This window comes from Tasmannia lanceolata, unplaced genomic scaffold, assembly GCF_043159265.1.
Source record: "Tasmannia lanceolata isolate RefF3 unplaced genomic scaffold, GAP_Taslan_0.1 ptg000026l, whole genome shotgun sequence".
NCBI classification, from domain to species: Eukaryota; Viridiplantae; Streptophyta; class Magnoliopsida; order Canellales; family Winteraceae; genus Tasmannia; species Tasmannia lanceolata.
Window position 1 is genome coordinate 2,197,018 of NW_027518703.1, and position 14,254 is coordinate 2,211,271.

General features: G+C 36.3%; 1 protein-coding gene across 2 annotated transcripts in view; it reads right to left on the reverse strand.

Moving 5' to 3' along the window:
- Positions 1–715: 715 nt before the first annotated feature.
- Positions 716–14,254, reverse strand: part of LOC143858526 (poly(ADP-ribose) glycohydrolase 1-like) — a 33,164-nt gene continuing 19,625 nt past the window's right edge. Inside the window, exons 5-11 of one of the 2 annotated variants that reach the window (XM_077369174.1) lie at positions 12,777–12,906; positions 7,669–7,720; positions 3,571–3,714; positions 2,792–2,936; positions 2,123–2,407; positions 1,273–1,335; positions 716–962 (exon numbers count right to left, since the gene is read on the reverse strand). In XM_077369174.1, the coding sequence (XP_077225289.1) occupies positions 819–962; positions 1,273–1,335; positions 2,123–2,407; positions 2,792–2,936; positions 3,571–3,714; positions 7,669–7,720; positions 12,777–12,906 (963 nt within the window). In that variant the 3' untranslated portion in view covers positions 716–818. Of the gene's footprint in view, positions 963–1,272; positions 1,336–2,122; positions 2,408–2,791; positions 2,937–3,570; positions 3,715–7,668; positions 7,788–12,776; positions 12,907–14,254 lie in introns of both variants that reach the window. The other variant, XM_077369173.1, reaches the window with a different exon arrangement.

A 14,254-nucleotide genomic window follows, 5' to 3' on the forward strand; every position in this document is an offset into this window, starting at 1 on the left:
ATCTATCAATATCCTAAGGTATAATTTATTTTGGATCGTGACAACAACAATCCACAAAGTCCAATGGAGCATCCTCGATCCGAATAGAAGGTGCAAATTACAAAATTACCCCTCAATTTTTTATTCATTTGCATCTATGGATAATATCTTTTTCTTATAAAATTTAAAAATCTTACTCAAAGCACAATTGATAAAGACAATGTTCTTTACTTCTTTAACCATGAGGTCGGATGTTCAATCCCAGCTTACCTACCAAAAAAAAAGAAAAAGAAGTTGATATCTGGGGTGTCCCCAGTAGAACGGGTAGATATATTATTTTCCTTATCAAAATCACATAATATGAACTGAAAGTAGTCATTCCACCATGCATAGATGACCAGTGCATGCAGTATAACCTGGATCAATTCTCAGAGACATGAGAAATAGAATCTGTCACAGATTATAAGCGCAATGTCATCTTTAGATGATCAACAGCACATCAATGGATATTCTATATATCTTCTTTTTTGATAGGTAAGCTGGGATTGAACATCCAACCTCGAGGTTGAACAGGATATTCTATATATCTTGTTCCCCTAAAAACTCAATTTTGATATAATTTCAGAACCCAAAACAAGAAATCCTTACACTAGGGAGTGGACATGAGGACCATGAAAAATGACTAAAATATTTGCAGATGTTCTTGAAAAAGAGGCTTAGCATATTGACATGCATGGTGGAGGGAACATTAGAGAACCCCTCATTTTTTCTTTATCTGTTTCTCCTGCCGTCTGTCCGAAAAAACTGTGTTTAATGTGAAATGCAAGGTCTGTTACAGTTCAGTTTTGCTCATGCAATGATGGAAGAATCCAATTAAGGAAGCCTGCGCGAGTCTTGCCATTTAATCTCTGAAATGAGTACTCAACTAACAAATTCCAAAGGTCTCCAACTGTCCATTTGTGGGATAGAATCCATTGACTCACCTGTTGAGCAATCAAAATATAGCATATAAATAATTGCCAAAAACAGTGAAGTAATGAACTAAAACATGGAAAAGAATAAAGGAATGCTTTGTCCGAGAGCTTCGATCAATTCTCAGAAATGTCCTTGAAGCTATGGCAATTCTTTGATGAGATAAATGAATACTTAATCTTTCCACTAAACACAATTGGTTTGTGTTTATTGTAGAAGTTAGTAACATCACTTGGAGTTCTAAGAAAATCAATAACATCATTGCATTGCAAAGAAAGCAGGATATTGTGTGTTGAGAATTCTTATAGCTGCAGGGAGTACCTCTCCTAATCTCTGCAAGGCTTTTTCTCCAAACGTGTAGTACAAAATGAAATGTCTTAATGCCTGTAAGCAGAAATTATCAGAAAGCAAAAAACCAGAAAAGAGGAAAATCAAACAAAAGAATTTTGTCCAAGAAAGAGTTCCAATGTGCCCTCAGCACAATTCCCAGGACAATAAAAGGCTCAAGGCTTCTTATTCTGATTATACTGAAAAATGAAAAGGGAGAAAAAAAAAATGAACGAAAAATTAGAACACAGTCTGACTCAAACCCCCAATTATCACATTCCTTCTCCCCCACTTCACACTTTCAAACATGCATATAGAAAGAGGCACCCTTCCACATCTTAAACCCAAACTATCGCTGAGGATAAATTTTGTTCTTGAGAGGATTTATGTGATTTTCTTTTCTTGATGGAAAATAATTTAAGAATGAAGGCAGCTTGCAAGATTATGCTTATGGTTTCTGATTAATCTAATTATTTTCTAAAAAGCTGGAGAATAAAATCCTATGACAATATTGTAGACTACGATCCATATCCCCCTCTATAATAAAAGATCAACATTCCATACAAATCAGGGGATGTGCATTTAATTTCAGCAACAGATTACAGGAAGACCTAATTGCTTCTCTCATTTTTTTACCTTTTTCCAATCTTTCAAGCGATTATTTATGCAATCATATCATGAAATAACAGAGCAGCAGACATTTCAATGTAGAGTTTTGTAAAGCAATGTTTCCTAGCATGAAAGTTGTCCTTGCCATTGATTCTAAATTTCACTTTGCTTACATGTTTTTGAAAATATAGTGAGTACTGAGTAAAACCCCTAAACTGTAATATGAAACAATTACCTGAGAAGCAGCAAGCCACTGAATTATACTCTTAAGCTCAGGGTCTCCCCCAAAAGCTCCGCAGCCCCAATTTCCAGTTGCAACACCAATATTTTCTCGAGAGTCTGAACCTTGAATATGTTCACAATTAGAAGAAGTCCCAATCAATTCCACAGCATTTTGTCTTTCATTTAACATCTCAGCAAGGGGAGAACAAACAAGAATCTCAGGAGTCCTGTCTGGACTCTGAGTAGAGAGAAGGGACTTCTCAGATGAAAAATTGCCTGCAAGTGAATCATTATGTACCTGCATAAAGGAACACAGAGAGGAGATGATTTAATAAATAGAACTCAAGCAAGAGAAGGTGATCATATATGGTTCATTAGGAAGGTGAAACTAAATCATTCTTTTTGACGTTTGCTAAATCCAACACTAGATACCCATGTCAGATTCCAACACTCGCACCCATACCCATACTGATGCAACATGGTGCAAACAAATGATAAAGCAAATAAAAGGGAAATTGATTCCCCAGCTAAGAAAAAGATACTACTTTCTAGTCCAAATATGTGAAGGTACCAAAATAACTCAATGGATGGTCAACAATCAAATCTAAAAAGTTATGCTACCAAGAGACACTAAAATTTGTGGTGAGTAAATACAGAAAAAGACAGTGGTAGAGATTCTCACTGAAAGAACGTCTCTGGCTTCAATATCCACATTATTAACATCCAGACCGGATTTATCGCTGCAACATGCACCCTCTTGAAATAACTTCAGGGAGTCTTGACGTTTTGACTCATCAAAAAATCCACAATATGCCTTATTTGTCTCCCTGATGCAGGCAACCATTTCAAGACATACTTGTTAAAAAATGAATAATAACTAAAAAAATCTCAAAACTAGTAGAAAATAACAAATAAATCACTATTATTAACTGAGAATTTTAGAAAGGAAGAAATGCTATTCTTTCAAAATTTTATAACTAAATTAGAACTACAGAAAACATGGGTAGCAAGGCAACTAAATAGTCATTGTCATTGCCAAAAATTGGTGTTTAAAAACGCGGATGCGGCGCGGAACGCGGTCGAAGAAAATCCTAGTCAACTCGGCAGGGCGCGGTCAAGTTCTCGTTGATGCGGCTGAGCACTCGGTTGACATGGTCATAATTCAGGAGAGTCAAAGGAGCTTTTATTGACTCTTTAGGGCAAAACGCGGAACGTGCATGCGGTGCAATGCGGAAATCAGCAAAAGTAAAAGGGAGTCAGAGTCGACGAGGATGCATGAGAGTTTTAAAAGGACATGCAATCATCAACTACATGGGCACGGAGTTCAATACCATGCTAACAAGTAGTCAAAAAACCCGTCATACAAAAATCAATTAAGCTTATATCTGTTTTCCAATGCCATTACACATTAAGCATCTATCAAAATGGACCAGGGAATCACAAGAAGAAAGCTTAACATACCGGAGAAGGCCTTCAACACCATATTGTCTGAGTCCCGGCCAGCATAAAGCATCTATTGCCACGATCCTTGTTTTCCGTCTACCAATAGAATCTACTGGTCTATTATCCAGACAGTCACCCAAAAATTGGAATGAGGAGGCATACCTATACCAGAATATAGGAATTTAATATGTAAGAGAGCCAATACGAAGTATGAAGTGACTTTTCTAGTCAAAATGTTGCACAATTTTCCCAATAAACTATGGAGGGTTACTCACTTACTCGCAATTATAGGGTGCTTATGTTAAAATAATAGATCTAATCTTCTAATGGAAGTGGTTCACATAAGCATGCTTCAAAAAGCAGCAATTTCATTAATGTAAACCAGCTGTTCGGTGACAAAGCTTCTTTTCCCTTTTTTGTTAAATAGGCAATGATTTTATAAATATAAATAATTATACAGACCTCTGATGCAGGACAATACCTAGGATAGGGAAAATCCTACCCTCCTAATGGGATTAAGACTTTAGGACAGGGCTTACGCGGAAAATTAAAAGAGCACTCAACAACTAACCTAGGGTCGAATTAACACCTAATTAATCTATGGGCAGCAGCAATAATGAGACTTAAATATCATAAATAATTGTGAAGATCGTAATTAAGCATGAACTAAACCTTATACAAATCAATCAAAATGATAAGGATTCGTTAGATGAATTGATAATAGAAAGATTAGTCTGAAACTAGGCCTACGCATGCAACAAATTAAAAGAACTAAAAGCTAATGCAAGTACCAATGAAATAAATGTCATACAAGCATGAAAATAATAATATCCGATGAAGAAAAACAAAAAAAATGTCCAGCAGTAGTAAAAGGCTCAAAACGGTCCAGTTTTGGGTTGTAAGGGTATTATGGTAATTTGCAGATCTGGAATTTTGGTTTAATACTTCTGTCCAAATCTTAGGTTATGGTTTATAAGGTAAAAGAAAGGTTGATTAAGGGTTTATGCTCCGATTTGGTGGTAGGTTTAGGCTAAGGATCTTTTAAAAGCGTTTTCGGGCTTGAAAAGAGTGCAAATTTTCAATATGGCTCAAAAGGGGTTTAAAGTTAGGGTTCTTGGGTGTTTAGGCTGAGGTTTAATCATAAAAACAATCCTTCAAAGTCTCGAAACGAGATCTTGAAGAACGAGAGAGATCTATGGATTTTGGGTTTTTGTATTTTAGGGTTCAAGAACAAAGAAAAAAATAAAATTTGATTTACTAACCTTCTTTGTGCTGATTTGATTGAAGAAATAGAAGATAATAGAGGAGAAGAGATGAGAGAAGATTGTTCCAAACCACCAAGAGGAGAAGAGAAGAAGAAGTCCAAGCCACAATAGCTCTAACAAAAGAAAATCTCAATTCTATTCAATATTCAAAAGTCTCTTACATTGCTTTCATAAGATGTATCTATAAGAAAAAGAAACCTTAGAAGATAAACTAAAGTTAAGAACCAATCTAAACCATTCATCTAATCTAAAGCAAAGCTAAATAAAGATAAAAACTTACCAAAAATAGTAATCCCGTAATTGACCTATACCCCTTCCTAAAAACACTCATAACTTGCTCAAATCACATCCAAATCATGTGATCTTGGGCCCGTTAGACAGGTAATTGAAAAACATTTCTAATAATACCAAAAACACGCCAAACGGGTGAGATTTGATGCCTAAAAAGTAGGCTACAAATAAAATGACGAAAATAAAAAGTAAGTAATAAAAAAAAGACGGCAATGTCCGTGGCCCATGCTAGACCCTACGCCATCATTCTCGTCCACGTCTGCGCTTGTAAACCTTGAATCCACGCCCTTTGTTGATGTCCCCATCAACCTCCAGTTGCTTAATGATCTTGCCTCCTTTTAACTCCAATGCTTTAGCCTAGTTTCAAGTTTCAAACCCACTTAATGATCAGTTTTAATTCATTGTACACTGCCAGTCAAAAGCAACTTCACTGTCCTACGATTCCTTTTTATCCATACCCCTTGGATAAAGCCATTGGAAGGAAGTCATGACACTTATGATGCGCTAGGATGTCTGTTTCCATTCACCATGAAAGTTAAGTGGGCCAAGTGGCCAACCCATGTCACTTTTCAAAACTACTTGACAAGAAGATAAACTCTTCTGGTCCCTGTCACATTATGCTAAACAATGTAAACACACATCCTAAACTTGGGGTTCTAGTGGATAAAAAGGAGGTGTTCCTCAAAGGATATAAAATGTAACGATTGTTTCCTAGTAACTAAAAGTGGGATCCCTATCAATGTAATAGACTACATCCACAAGGTGAAACAATGTAATATTTGGTTGAAGAAATAAAATATATGATCTGTTGACACAGATACGTGTGTCGAGTGTCGACACAGATATGAGGTGTCTGATACGGAAACCCCTGAAAATATAGAAACAGAGGCACACTCATACGCGTACTTATATATAAAATTACTTATTACTAATTATAATTTGCAACAAAATAAATATGATATTCATTTAACAAAATAAAAATAAATTACTCCGCCAGTGATTTTCACAGCCTGTCCCAAGCCAGGATAAAAGAGGAGGGTTGGCGTTAGATTGGCAGCCGGCCGTAAACTTTGCCACTCTTCTACGAAATGAATAGCCGACCCCAACTAGTTTGGGACAAAGGCTAGGTTAAGCAAAAAAAAGTCTTAGGATTAAGCAAAAAAAAGTCTCAAAGAAAAATGAGATAATCAAATAATTGTGCATTCATCAATCTAATCTAGTTATCCCCAGTCTCCAATATGCATCAAGCAAGAGAGACCAATAAGATACAATAAATAGAATATTGGAAGAAGTGTTTGTTTAGTTTTTTAGGTTTAGGGTAAGCAAGATAACAATAAATATTAGTTAAAGAAGAGAAAATAATAAAATAAGAGTTAGTGATAAAAGACGAGGTATTCGTTGTTTAATAATAAAATAAAGTTGTTTAAGTCTGGGCTCCCCAGCGCCTAGGTTTTATAAAATTTAACTTTGATGGTTCTAGCATGGGGAATCTAGGCCCAACTGGGATTGGGGGTGTTCTGAGAAATGAGAGAGGGGAGATTGAATGGGCTTTTGCAGGCCCCATAGGAGAAATGGATGCTACGGAAGCTGGGGTGCGCACAGTGCACCAAGGATCGAGGCTCATAGCAAGAAGTGGCTTTAATAATGTGGTGGTGGAAGGGGACTATGAATGTGATTCGTTGGCTTGATGGTGTTCAGAAGCCGCAGTGGAGATTCGATAATTTGGTTGATGAAATGTTTGATTTGGTGAGATCTTCCTCGGTATCTTTCCAGCGTGTGTGCCGCTCCGCCAATGAGGTGGCGGATTATCTTGCTAAAATTGGAGTCTCTGAGGAATCTCTGGCACTTTATGATTCTCTTCCTCCTTAATTAGCCGTATTCTTGTATCAGTTTTGACGGTTTGCTTTTGCACATCTTTGTACTGGCCATCTCGGTCTTCATTGTTTTTTAATAAAATTGGCTACCTCTTTCAAAAAAGATGATAAAAGATGAGGTAAACACTATATTCGATAATAAATAGTATTTTACTTGAAACGGTACAATAACATCTCAACGCGTTCACATCGCTTCTGAAAGTTCTAGCAATACATTACGCTTGTCGAAAGGAGTGTCAATACGTGTCGGCGGAAAATTTAAAGTGTAGGCTAAATCGTAAAATAAAATGAAACTTACTACTATGTATATAAGGACATATAACTGATACTGTGAATGAAATTCTTTGGATTTTCTAATCTTAGTAATTTTACATGAAATTGTCAAATGCTGAAGTTTTCTCTTACGATATTATCTGGAAAATCTGACAAAAAATAATAAATAAATGGAATTCTAAAAAATATCTAGAAGTACAAATAAAATGGAAATCTCATAAAAATATCGAGAAATAGAGGAAATTATGATTTTTTTTAAAGTATATCAGCGATTCTCGCATTTTTTAAACACCATGAAAATATTGGGTTTCTAAAATTATTGGATACTTGTCATCGTGGAGCCAATTATACAATGGTAAAATTCCAAGAAAACTCAAAAAATTAAACAAAACAACAATTATAAATGAACTCACCCCGAATAATTTGAAAACCTTTCTGCGCCAACAATTTCTATAGCCTCATTATCTGCCATGGAGGGCAAGAAAAGCATAGATACAATTAACTCAGGATTGATCATGAAACGGATCTCTTCCTACATCAGATGATAAACACAAGAACAGGATCAATGCTACTACTACTTAAGAAACTCTCAACGACAAGTCACCATTATGCAGTTAAAATGAAAGTTTAGGCTTTGAAGAATGAACTTAAATGACAGCGTACTTTAAAAATGGCGTTAATTATTGAAAAATCCTATAAATGGAAAAGGCAACCAGGGCTTCAAATGGAGATAATTTTTTTAATAGTCGGGTATAAAGATATAATCCTATAACTGGCAAAAGTACTACACTAGGGCTTTGAATGGCAATATATTTTACTAATCGGACATACAGATACACTTCAATTTTTTTCCTAAGGTCAAACTATCAGACTGATTCTTTACCCCATGTAAATTCCAGTGGTTTTTTAGTGAATCTCACAAACCCCAAATAAAGTAATTCGTAAGTACATAAAGTTTGGTTTGCTCACTGCAATAATCAACAAATAAATTGTAGATGATGCGCCAAAAATCTGAAAAACCATATTTGTAAGATATATGATCTGCTTGAAGAGAAATGAAGCAGGAATCAGAAAGACATAGGTTGAATGTGCAGTCCACTCTCAATCCTCACAGTGTTCTGCCAATTTTTTATTTTTTTATTTTTTTTTTGAATTGTGAAGATTTATTAGAAACAAGAACAAGATACAACCCGCTGAGGCGGGCGAGGGACACCATCAAAAATGTAAAATAGAATACAAGAACTCCTCCAGGGGGTAAATGATCAGATATCGACATCTCATCATTCACCACTCTACTCAAAGATGAAGCTTGAGAAGGCGACCTTGACTTTTACATATCTAGTTGTGATATAAATTCCCTTATTATTCTTCTTAAACTATGGGAAAAGAGGAATTCCAGCAAAGATGATTTATTCAATATTTTCCAAAATCGCCATTTCTGAGGAAATTTTTAGCTACACAATAATGCGCACCCAATTTAGTTTTATAAAATGTGCTCACTGGTTCCATTTTTTCGAACTAAATTAGAAAATAAAAGCCTTCCAAACATTTTACAATTCGAAAAAAAGGCCTTCCAAACATATTCCCTTTCCCTACTTCCTTACCGACTAGCAAGGTTTTAAATTTCGGTTTCGGTACCAATTTCGGACCCCACCAAAATCCGAAATTTTGGGCCGAAATTTGGTATTCCAATTCAAAATTTCAGACTGAATTTCCGAAATTTCTCGTACCGAAATTTTGTAACAATTTTTTTTTAAAAGACATTAAATTGTTCGGTTTCGGTCCCCACCGAAATTTCGGATTTCGGCTGAAATTTAAAACCATGCCGACTAGTAGCTTTAGTCTTATCTACTTACAAGCTGTCGTACTTGTAGCTATCCTTGCTTTGCCAATCCAGCTAGAGAAGAGAAGAGCTCTTTCTTGCTTTACTAGGAATAACACTGTCCAAACCAGCAAACAGAGGCAACCAGCGAGAGAACATTTTATAAAATGTGCTTACTGGGAATAGCTAGAGATGAGAAGAGCTCCTTACTTTACTAGGAATAGCTGTCCAAACCAGCAAACAGAGGCAATGAGCGAGAAAACATCTTACTCTAAAGGCCTTCCAAACATATTCCCTTTCCCTACTTCCTAACCGACTAGTAGCTTTAGTCTTATCTACTTACAAGCTGTCTTACTAGTAGCTATCGTTGCTTTGCAATCCAGCTAGAGAAGAGAAGAGCTCTTTCTTGCTTTACTAGGAATAGCAGTCCAAACCAGCAAACAGAGGCAACCAGTGAGAAAACATTTCATAAAATGTGCTTACGGGAATAGCTAGAGATGAGAAGAGCTCTTCTTACTTTACTAGGAATAGCTGTCCAAACCAGCAAACAGAGGCAACCAGCGAGAAAACATCTTACTCTATAGGGGTGCTAGCCTCCTGTTTTTCAGCTGGGTTGGGGATTCCTTCTCAGACTTGATCTTCAACTAGTCCACCATCTCTTTGGAAAGCATATTCTCGCGACTTCCACCATCAATGATCACCTTGCACACGAAGCCGCCAGATGGTTCGGAAAATATTTGCTTAGTCCTCTTCCAATGGTCTTCGGACTTTAGTACACGGGGTGATCATGATTCAACGAATCGTCAATCCTTCTCCTTCATCAGCTGTGATTTCCTCTTCCTCTTCTTGACTTTCTTGAAGAGCTTCCTCATCCTTGGATTCATCATTCTCTTCGTCTTTCTATTCATAGTAGATCGGATCGGCAAGGTTTGCTTGAGCAGAAAGTATCCTATTCCGACACTCAATGGATCCGCACTTAAAAGAACGGACTTATCACCCTCATCCTTCGAAGGAAGAAGTCATGGTGCACCTTGACCAGCAGCGCCACCATACATGTAACACGTGGATTTGGTAGCCAGCCCATGGATGAGACATAGCCCAATGATTGTTGCAATTTGATGATACAAATTGCATGACTTCTCAAGTCATAGTGCCTAATGTTTCCAGTCATATTGGCCACTGACTGATCCTTTGCACAGAAGGAACTCCTGAGTCTAGGGCCAATCCCTGCTTTGTGCCGTGACTTAGTAATGCTGTTTGGAGAAACTGATTTCAACCACACACCAGCAGAATGGTTCAAACAAAGCACATGCAAATGAGTCGTGCGAAAGAAAGGACTCTCAACAGCTAGGACTGGTGCATATATGATCCCTAAATCAAATCCAATCTTGTAGGTCCCTAGAGACCCGGCCTCACAGATTCACCTAATCATATATAGTCCAGTAGTCCCTAGACCCATTGTCACATACAGAAGTATACCACAAAGCCATGCAATCGTGATGATTGTTTTCACTTCGTGACTTGTGAGACCACACAAAAACAAAAGACTCATATCTGAACAATGTTCCAAATTATTTGACTTGCCCTCATTGACCCGTTTGGATGCCGAGAAGATTTTGATTTGGATTTCTCACATTTGCAGCCATTTTTGCATTGTGATTTGGATCCGGATCAAATCCTTAAATTTCCAAATCAGCGACTAACAGGGAAAAAATCAGATTTCCAAATATGCGTGGAAATAAGTAATTGGAAATCAACAGATCTGGCAGTTTCCTTCACTCTCTTTGCTCCTCAACCTCTCCCCTCCAGTAGGAAGTACCCCCTTCCCTCTCTGTCTCCCTCAACATGAGCTGCCAGATCTATTCATTTTGTATTCAAAAATCAATTCCAAATCCAAATACAAAATATGAGGTATCCAAACGGGCCCTTAGTTCTTTTAGTATTTTTTAAGTTATTATATTATATAGCTTCAGCCCTCAAGGGTATTTAGCCTCTATGATTTCTTTTTTTCATTCTTAAAAGGTGAAGTGTAAGAGGCCTAAAATCTGTGCTGCACAGATACGAAGTGTGTCGGAATTCAACAATAATATAGGGTGTCTGACTTGGAAAACGTAAACGAATAGGATTTATGGATTCTGAGGTTTTTATTAAATAAATGTCTAATAAATATTTAAAGAATAAAAAGTATTTACCATGAAAAAATTGAGCAAAAGCAACTGTAAATAATTGTCCAATCAAACTAGAAAATCATAAAGCAAATAAGCAAAGAATTTGGTAGGAGATCAATCATCTTACGCAATTCCAATGAATACAAAAAGAGGTGAAACAGAAGTGGATGACAAAAGTGAATACTAACAAAAAAATACCAAAGTCGCAGCATATTACAACATAGCTGTAATAAAAATTCTACAAATTTGTGTGGCCTTACAATAAATGAAGTGAAACAAAAACAGACCCCTAGCTAGAGGACTTAACCCAAACCATCCAAGAAGAACATGGACTGTCCCTCTTAACTGAAGAAACCACCACTCAACGATATCATCAGCTACAAAACATCTAAAACTAAGTTATAAGATAAAGAAATTCAACTCTAAACTCAAAGGCCCACCCTGTTGATGAACACAATACGCCCCGGCTTATATATATATATATAAGCCAAACTACAAGATTCATGTGAGAAAAAAAAATTCAAGGTTGCGAACTTCGAATGTTATTGGGCTGAATGACCCAAACTTTGTCTCCTCAAACATTGACAATGGGAAATAAACAAATGTGTCTGCGGGGCTTCCTATCGAGGGGCCATCTTTTCAACCCTAAAATGTAAAGCATGCAAATCTGACACCGACAACATCACTAAACGCATGTCGGATTCATGTGAGAAAATAGGATTCATGCGGGACAAGGCTTGGGGATGAATCCTGCATGTCTCATGCAAATCCATGTCGACATGCGACTCGACACCCTACCTTCATCACTTCATGAATCCTTCGTGCAACACAGCCTCATAGGCATTTCTGTCCTTCAAGCAGTCGCCTGACAAGAGATGATCCATTCATTCAGTAAAATTAAGCAAAGGAAGGTTGCAGTTGGTTAGGAGGTACTGTAAAAGACTAAAAGGGTTAACCAAGAAAATTTTAAAGGTAGTACTCTTAAGTGACTCTTTTTTTACTAATCGCACATTGCAAGCTCTCCAGTGGATGATTCCAGTAGCCATCCTGGCAACCATACTTGTAAAGACCACTAACGTTTAGGTAGATTCTCACCTAGTAAAAGCGGTGTAGGTAATCGCAACCAAAGCTGCATTAAATATCATGGGGAGGCAATATTTATTTGCTTCAAAATTTGCTTAAGATATTTCATTCAAAATAAAGATAAAACCTAATCACTGGGGGTATCCAACCAACTCCAATAGACAATTATCAGTACATATTTTACAGTTCCAGAAGCAACATCACCATTGAGAGGATCAAATCCTCCATCATTCCTCAATGTGATTCAGTTCTTGACGGAACCCAATAAAATTTGCAAAAGCTATTTTGACATCTACAATAAAACAACTAGCTACAGAAACATTTTTCAATTTGCATGTTAGTATAAACTATAAATAGTAGCTTATGATATGGTTCGATGGAACAAATTGTGCAGAAATTATTGGTCACTTTCAACAAGGATTTGAAGATCAAACAACGAAGTACCTACTTATTCTAAAGTTCAAGAAGGGAACCTGTACACAGCCGGCATGAAGGGCACCACCTCCGATATATTCGTTGGCAAAATCTACTTCAAGAGCTTCATATTGTTGGTCTTCTATAAGGCCTGAGAGTGAAACCTGATGGGAGAAGAAATTCAGTCTAGTAAATCATTCTAAAAGGAGTAGATAATTAAGAAGAATTTGAAGTCATTGTTGTCTATCCTGTTCGTTTAGGATGGAATTTCCAAAAAAAATAAATGGGATGTAATATTCCGAGCAGAACTAAAACAAAAAAACAAAAATCCCAGCCATTCAAACTGCTTTGGAAATTCCATTTGGAACACCTTCTTTGGATGAAACCAACTGTAACTCAATGCCAGACAACCTTCATGGGCATGATTCTAAATTTCCACCAAAATCGTCACGAAATGACTTAAATGTTTCTATTTACTGCACACTCAAACCGAAACCATAAGTGTATATACTACATTATTTCAAATTTTCTATGATTTATCCGACACTTTGAATTTATTACGACACGACACCCGTGTCCACATGTGTCGGCACTCCTTTAGACACTTTTAAATGTACTGCGAGAAGAGTCAGTAACCCTATATGTTTGTATGTGTATGAGTGTGACACTATTTCTAGATTTTTAGGGGTTCTAGATTTTTAGGGGCTGCCACGTCAGATACCTTGTATCTGTGTTGAAACTCGGCACACAAATCCATGTTGACAAATCATGATTATATGTACTTTCTATTTTAGCCGTGTCCCTGTCTCTAACTTTTTGGAGTTTGCCGTGTCCGACACCCCGTGTCCGTGTCCACAAATCATAGCAAATTTTCAATCGAAACTTAGAAATATGTCCGTTTCGGTTGCAAATTTCTGTGAAAATTCTGTAAAATCGTGAAAACATATGAAAACATATGCAAATGATGGGATTTTAGGATTAAACTTCAAGAGATGATAAAAAATTATTTATTTCATTTAAATTACAAAAAATAACAAATTTCTTACATTAAATTTCTTTAAAATGATAATTAATAACTAAAAAATCATTAAAAAAAAGGAAGGAGAAGGAAATTATATAAAAAAAATTCATAGTATTGAAGTGTTATATACTATATTTTATAATTATGCAAGTTTACAACTAATCTTTTAAATCTAATTTTTTTAAAAAAACTAATCTTTTATACTTCTATTAAAAATCAAAAAAATAATTAAACATTTCAAAACAAAACTAACAAAATCCAGGCATGTGAGGATTTAGCCATACCCTATTAAAATTTATGTTGTATTTTCTCACTATTTTTATTTTTGTTATAATTTTTAACCAAATATTAAAAACTATTTTAAAAAAGAAAAAAATATCGGGATCTCCCCCGACTCAGGAATGGCGGAAAATTTTGCCTGGTGAAGGGACTGGGGTTGTTTGAGATGCAACTACCAGAACTTCAAATGGCGGAAAATCTACAGGATTTGT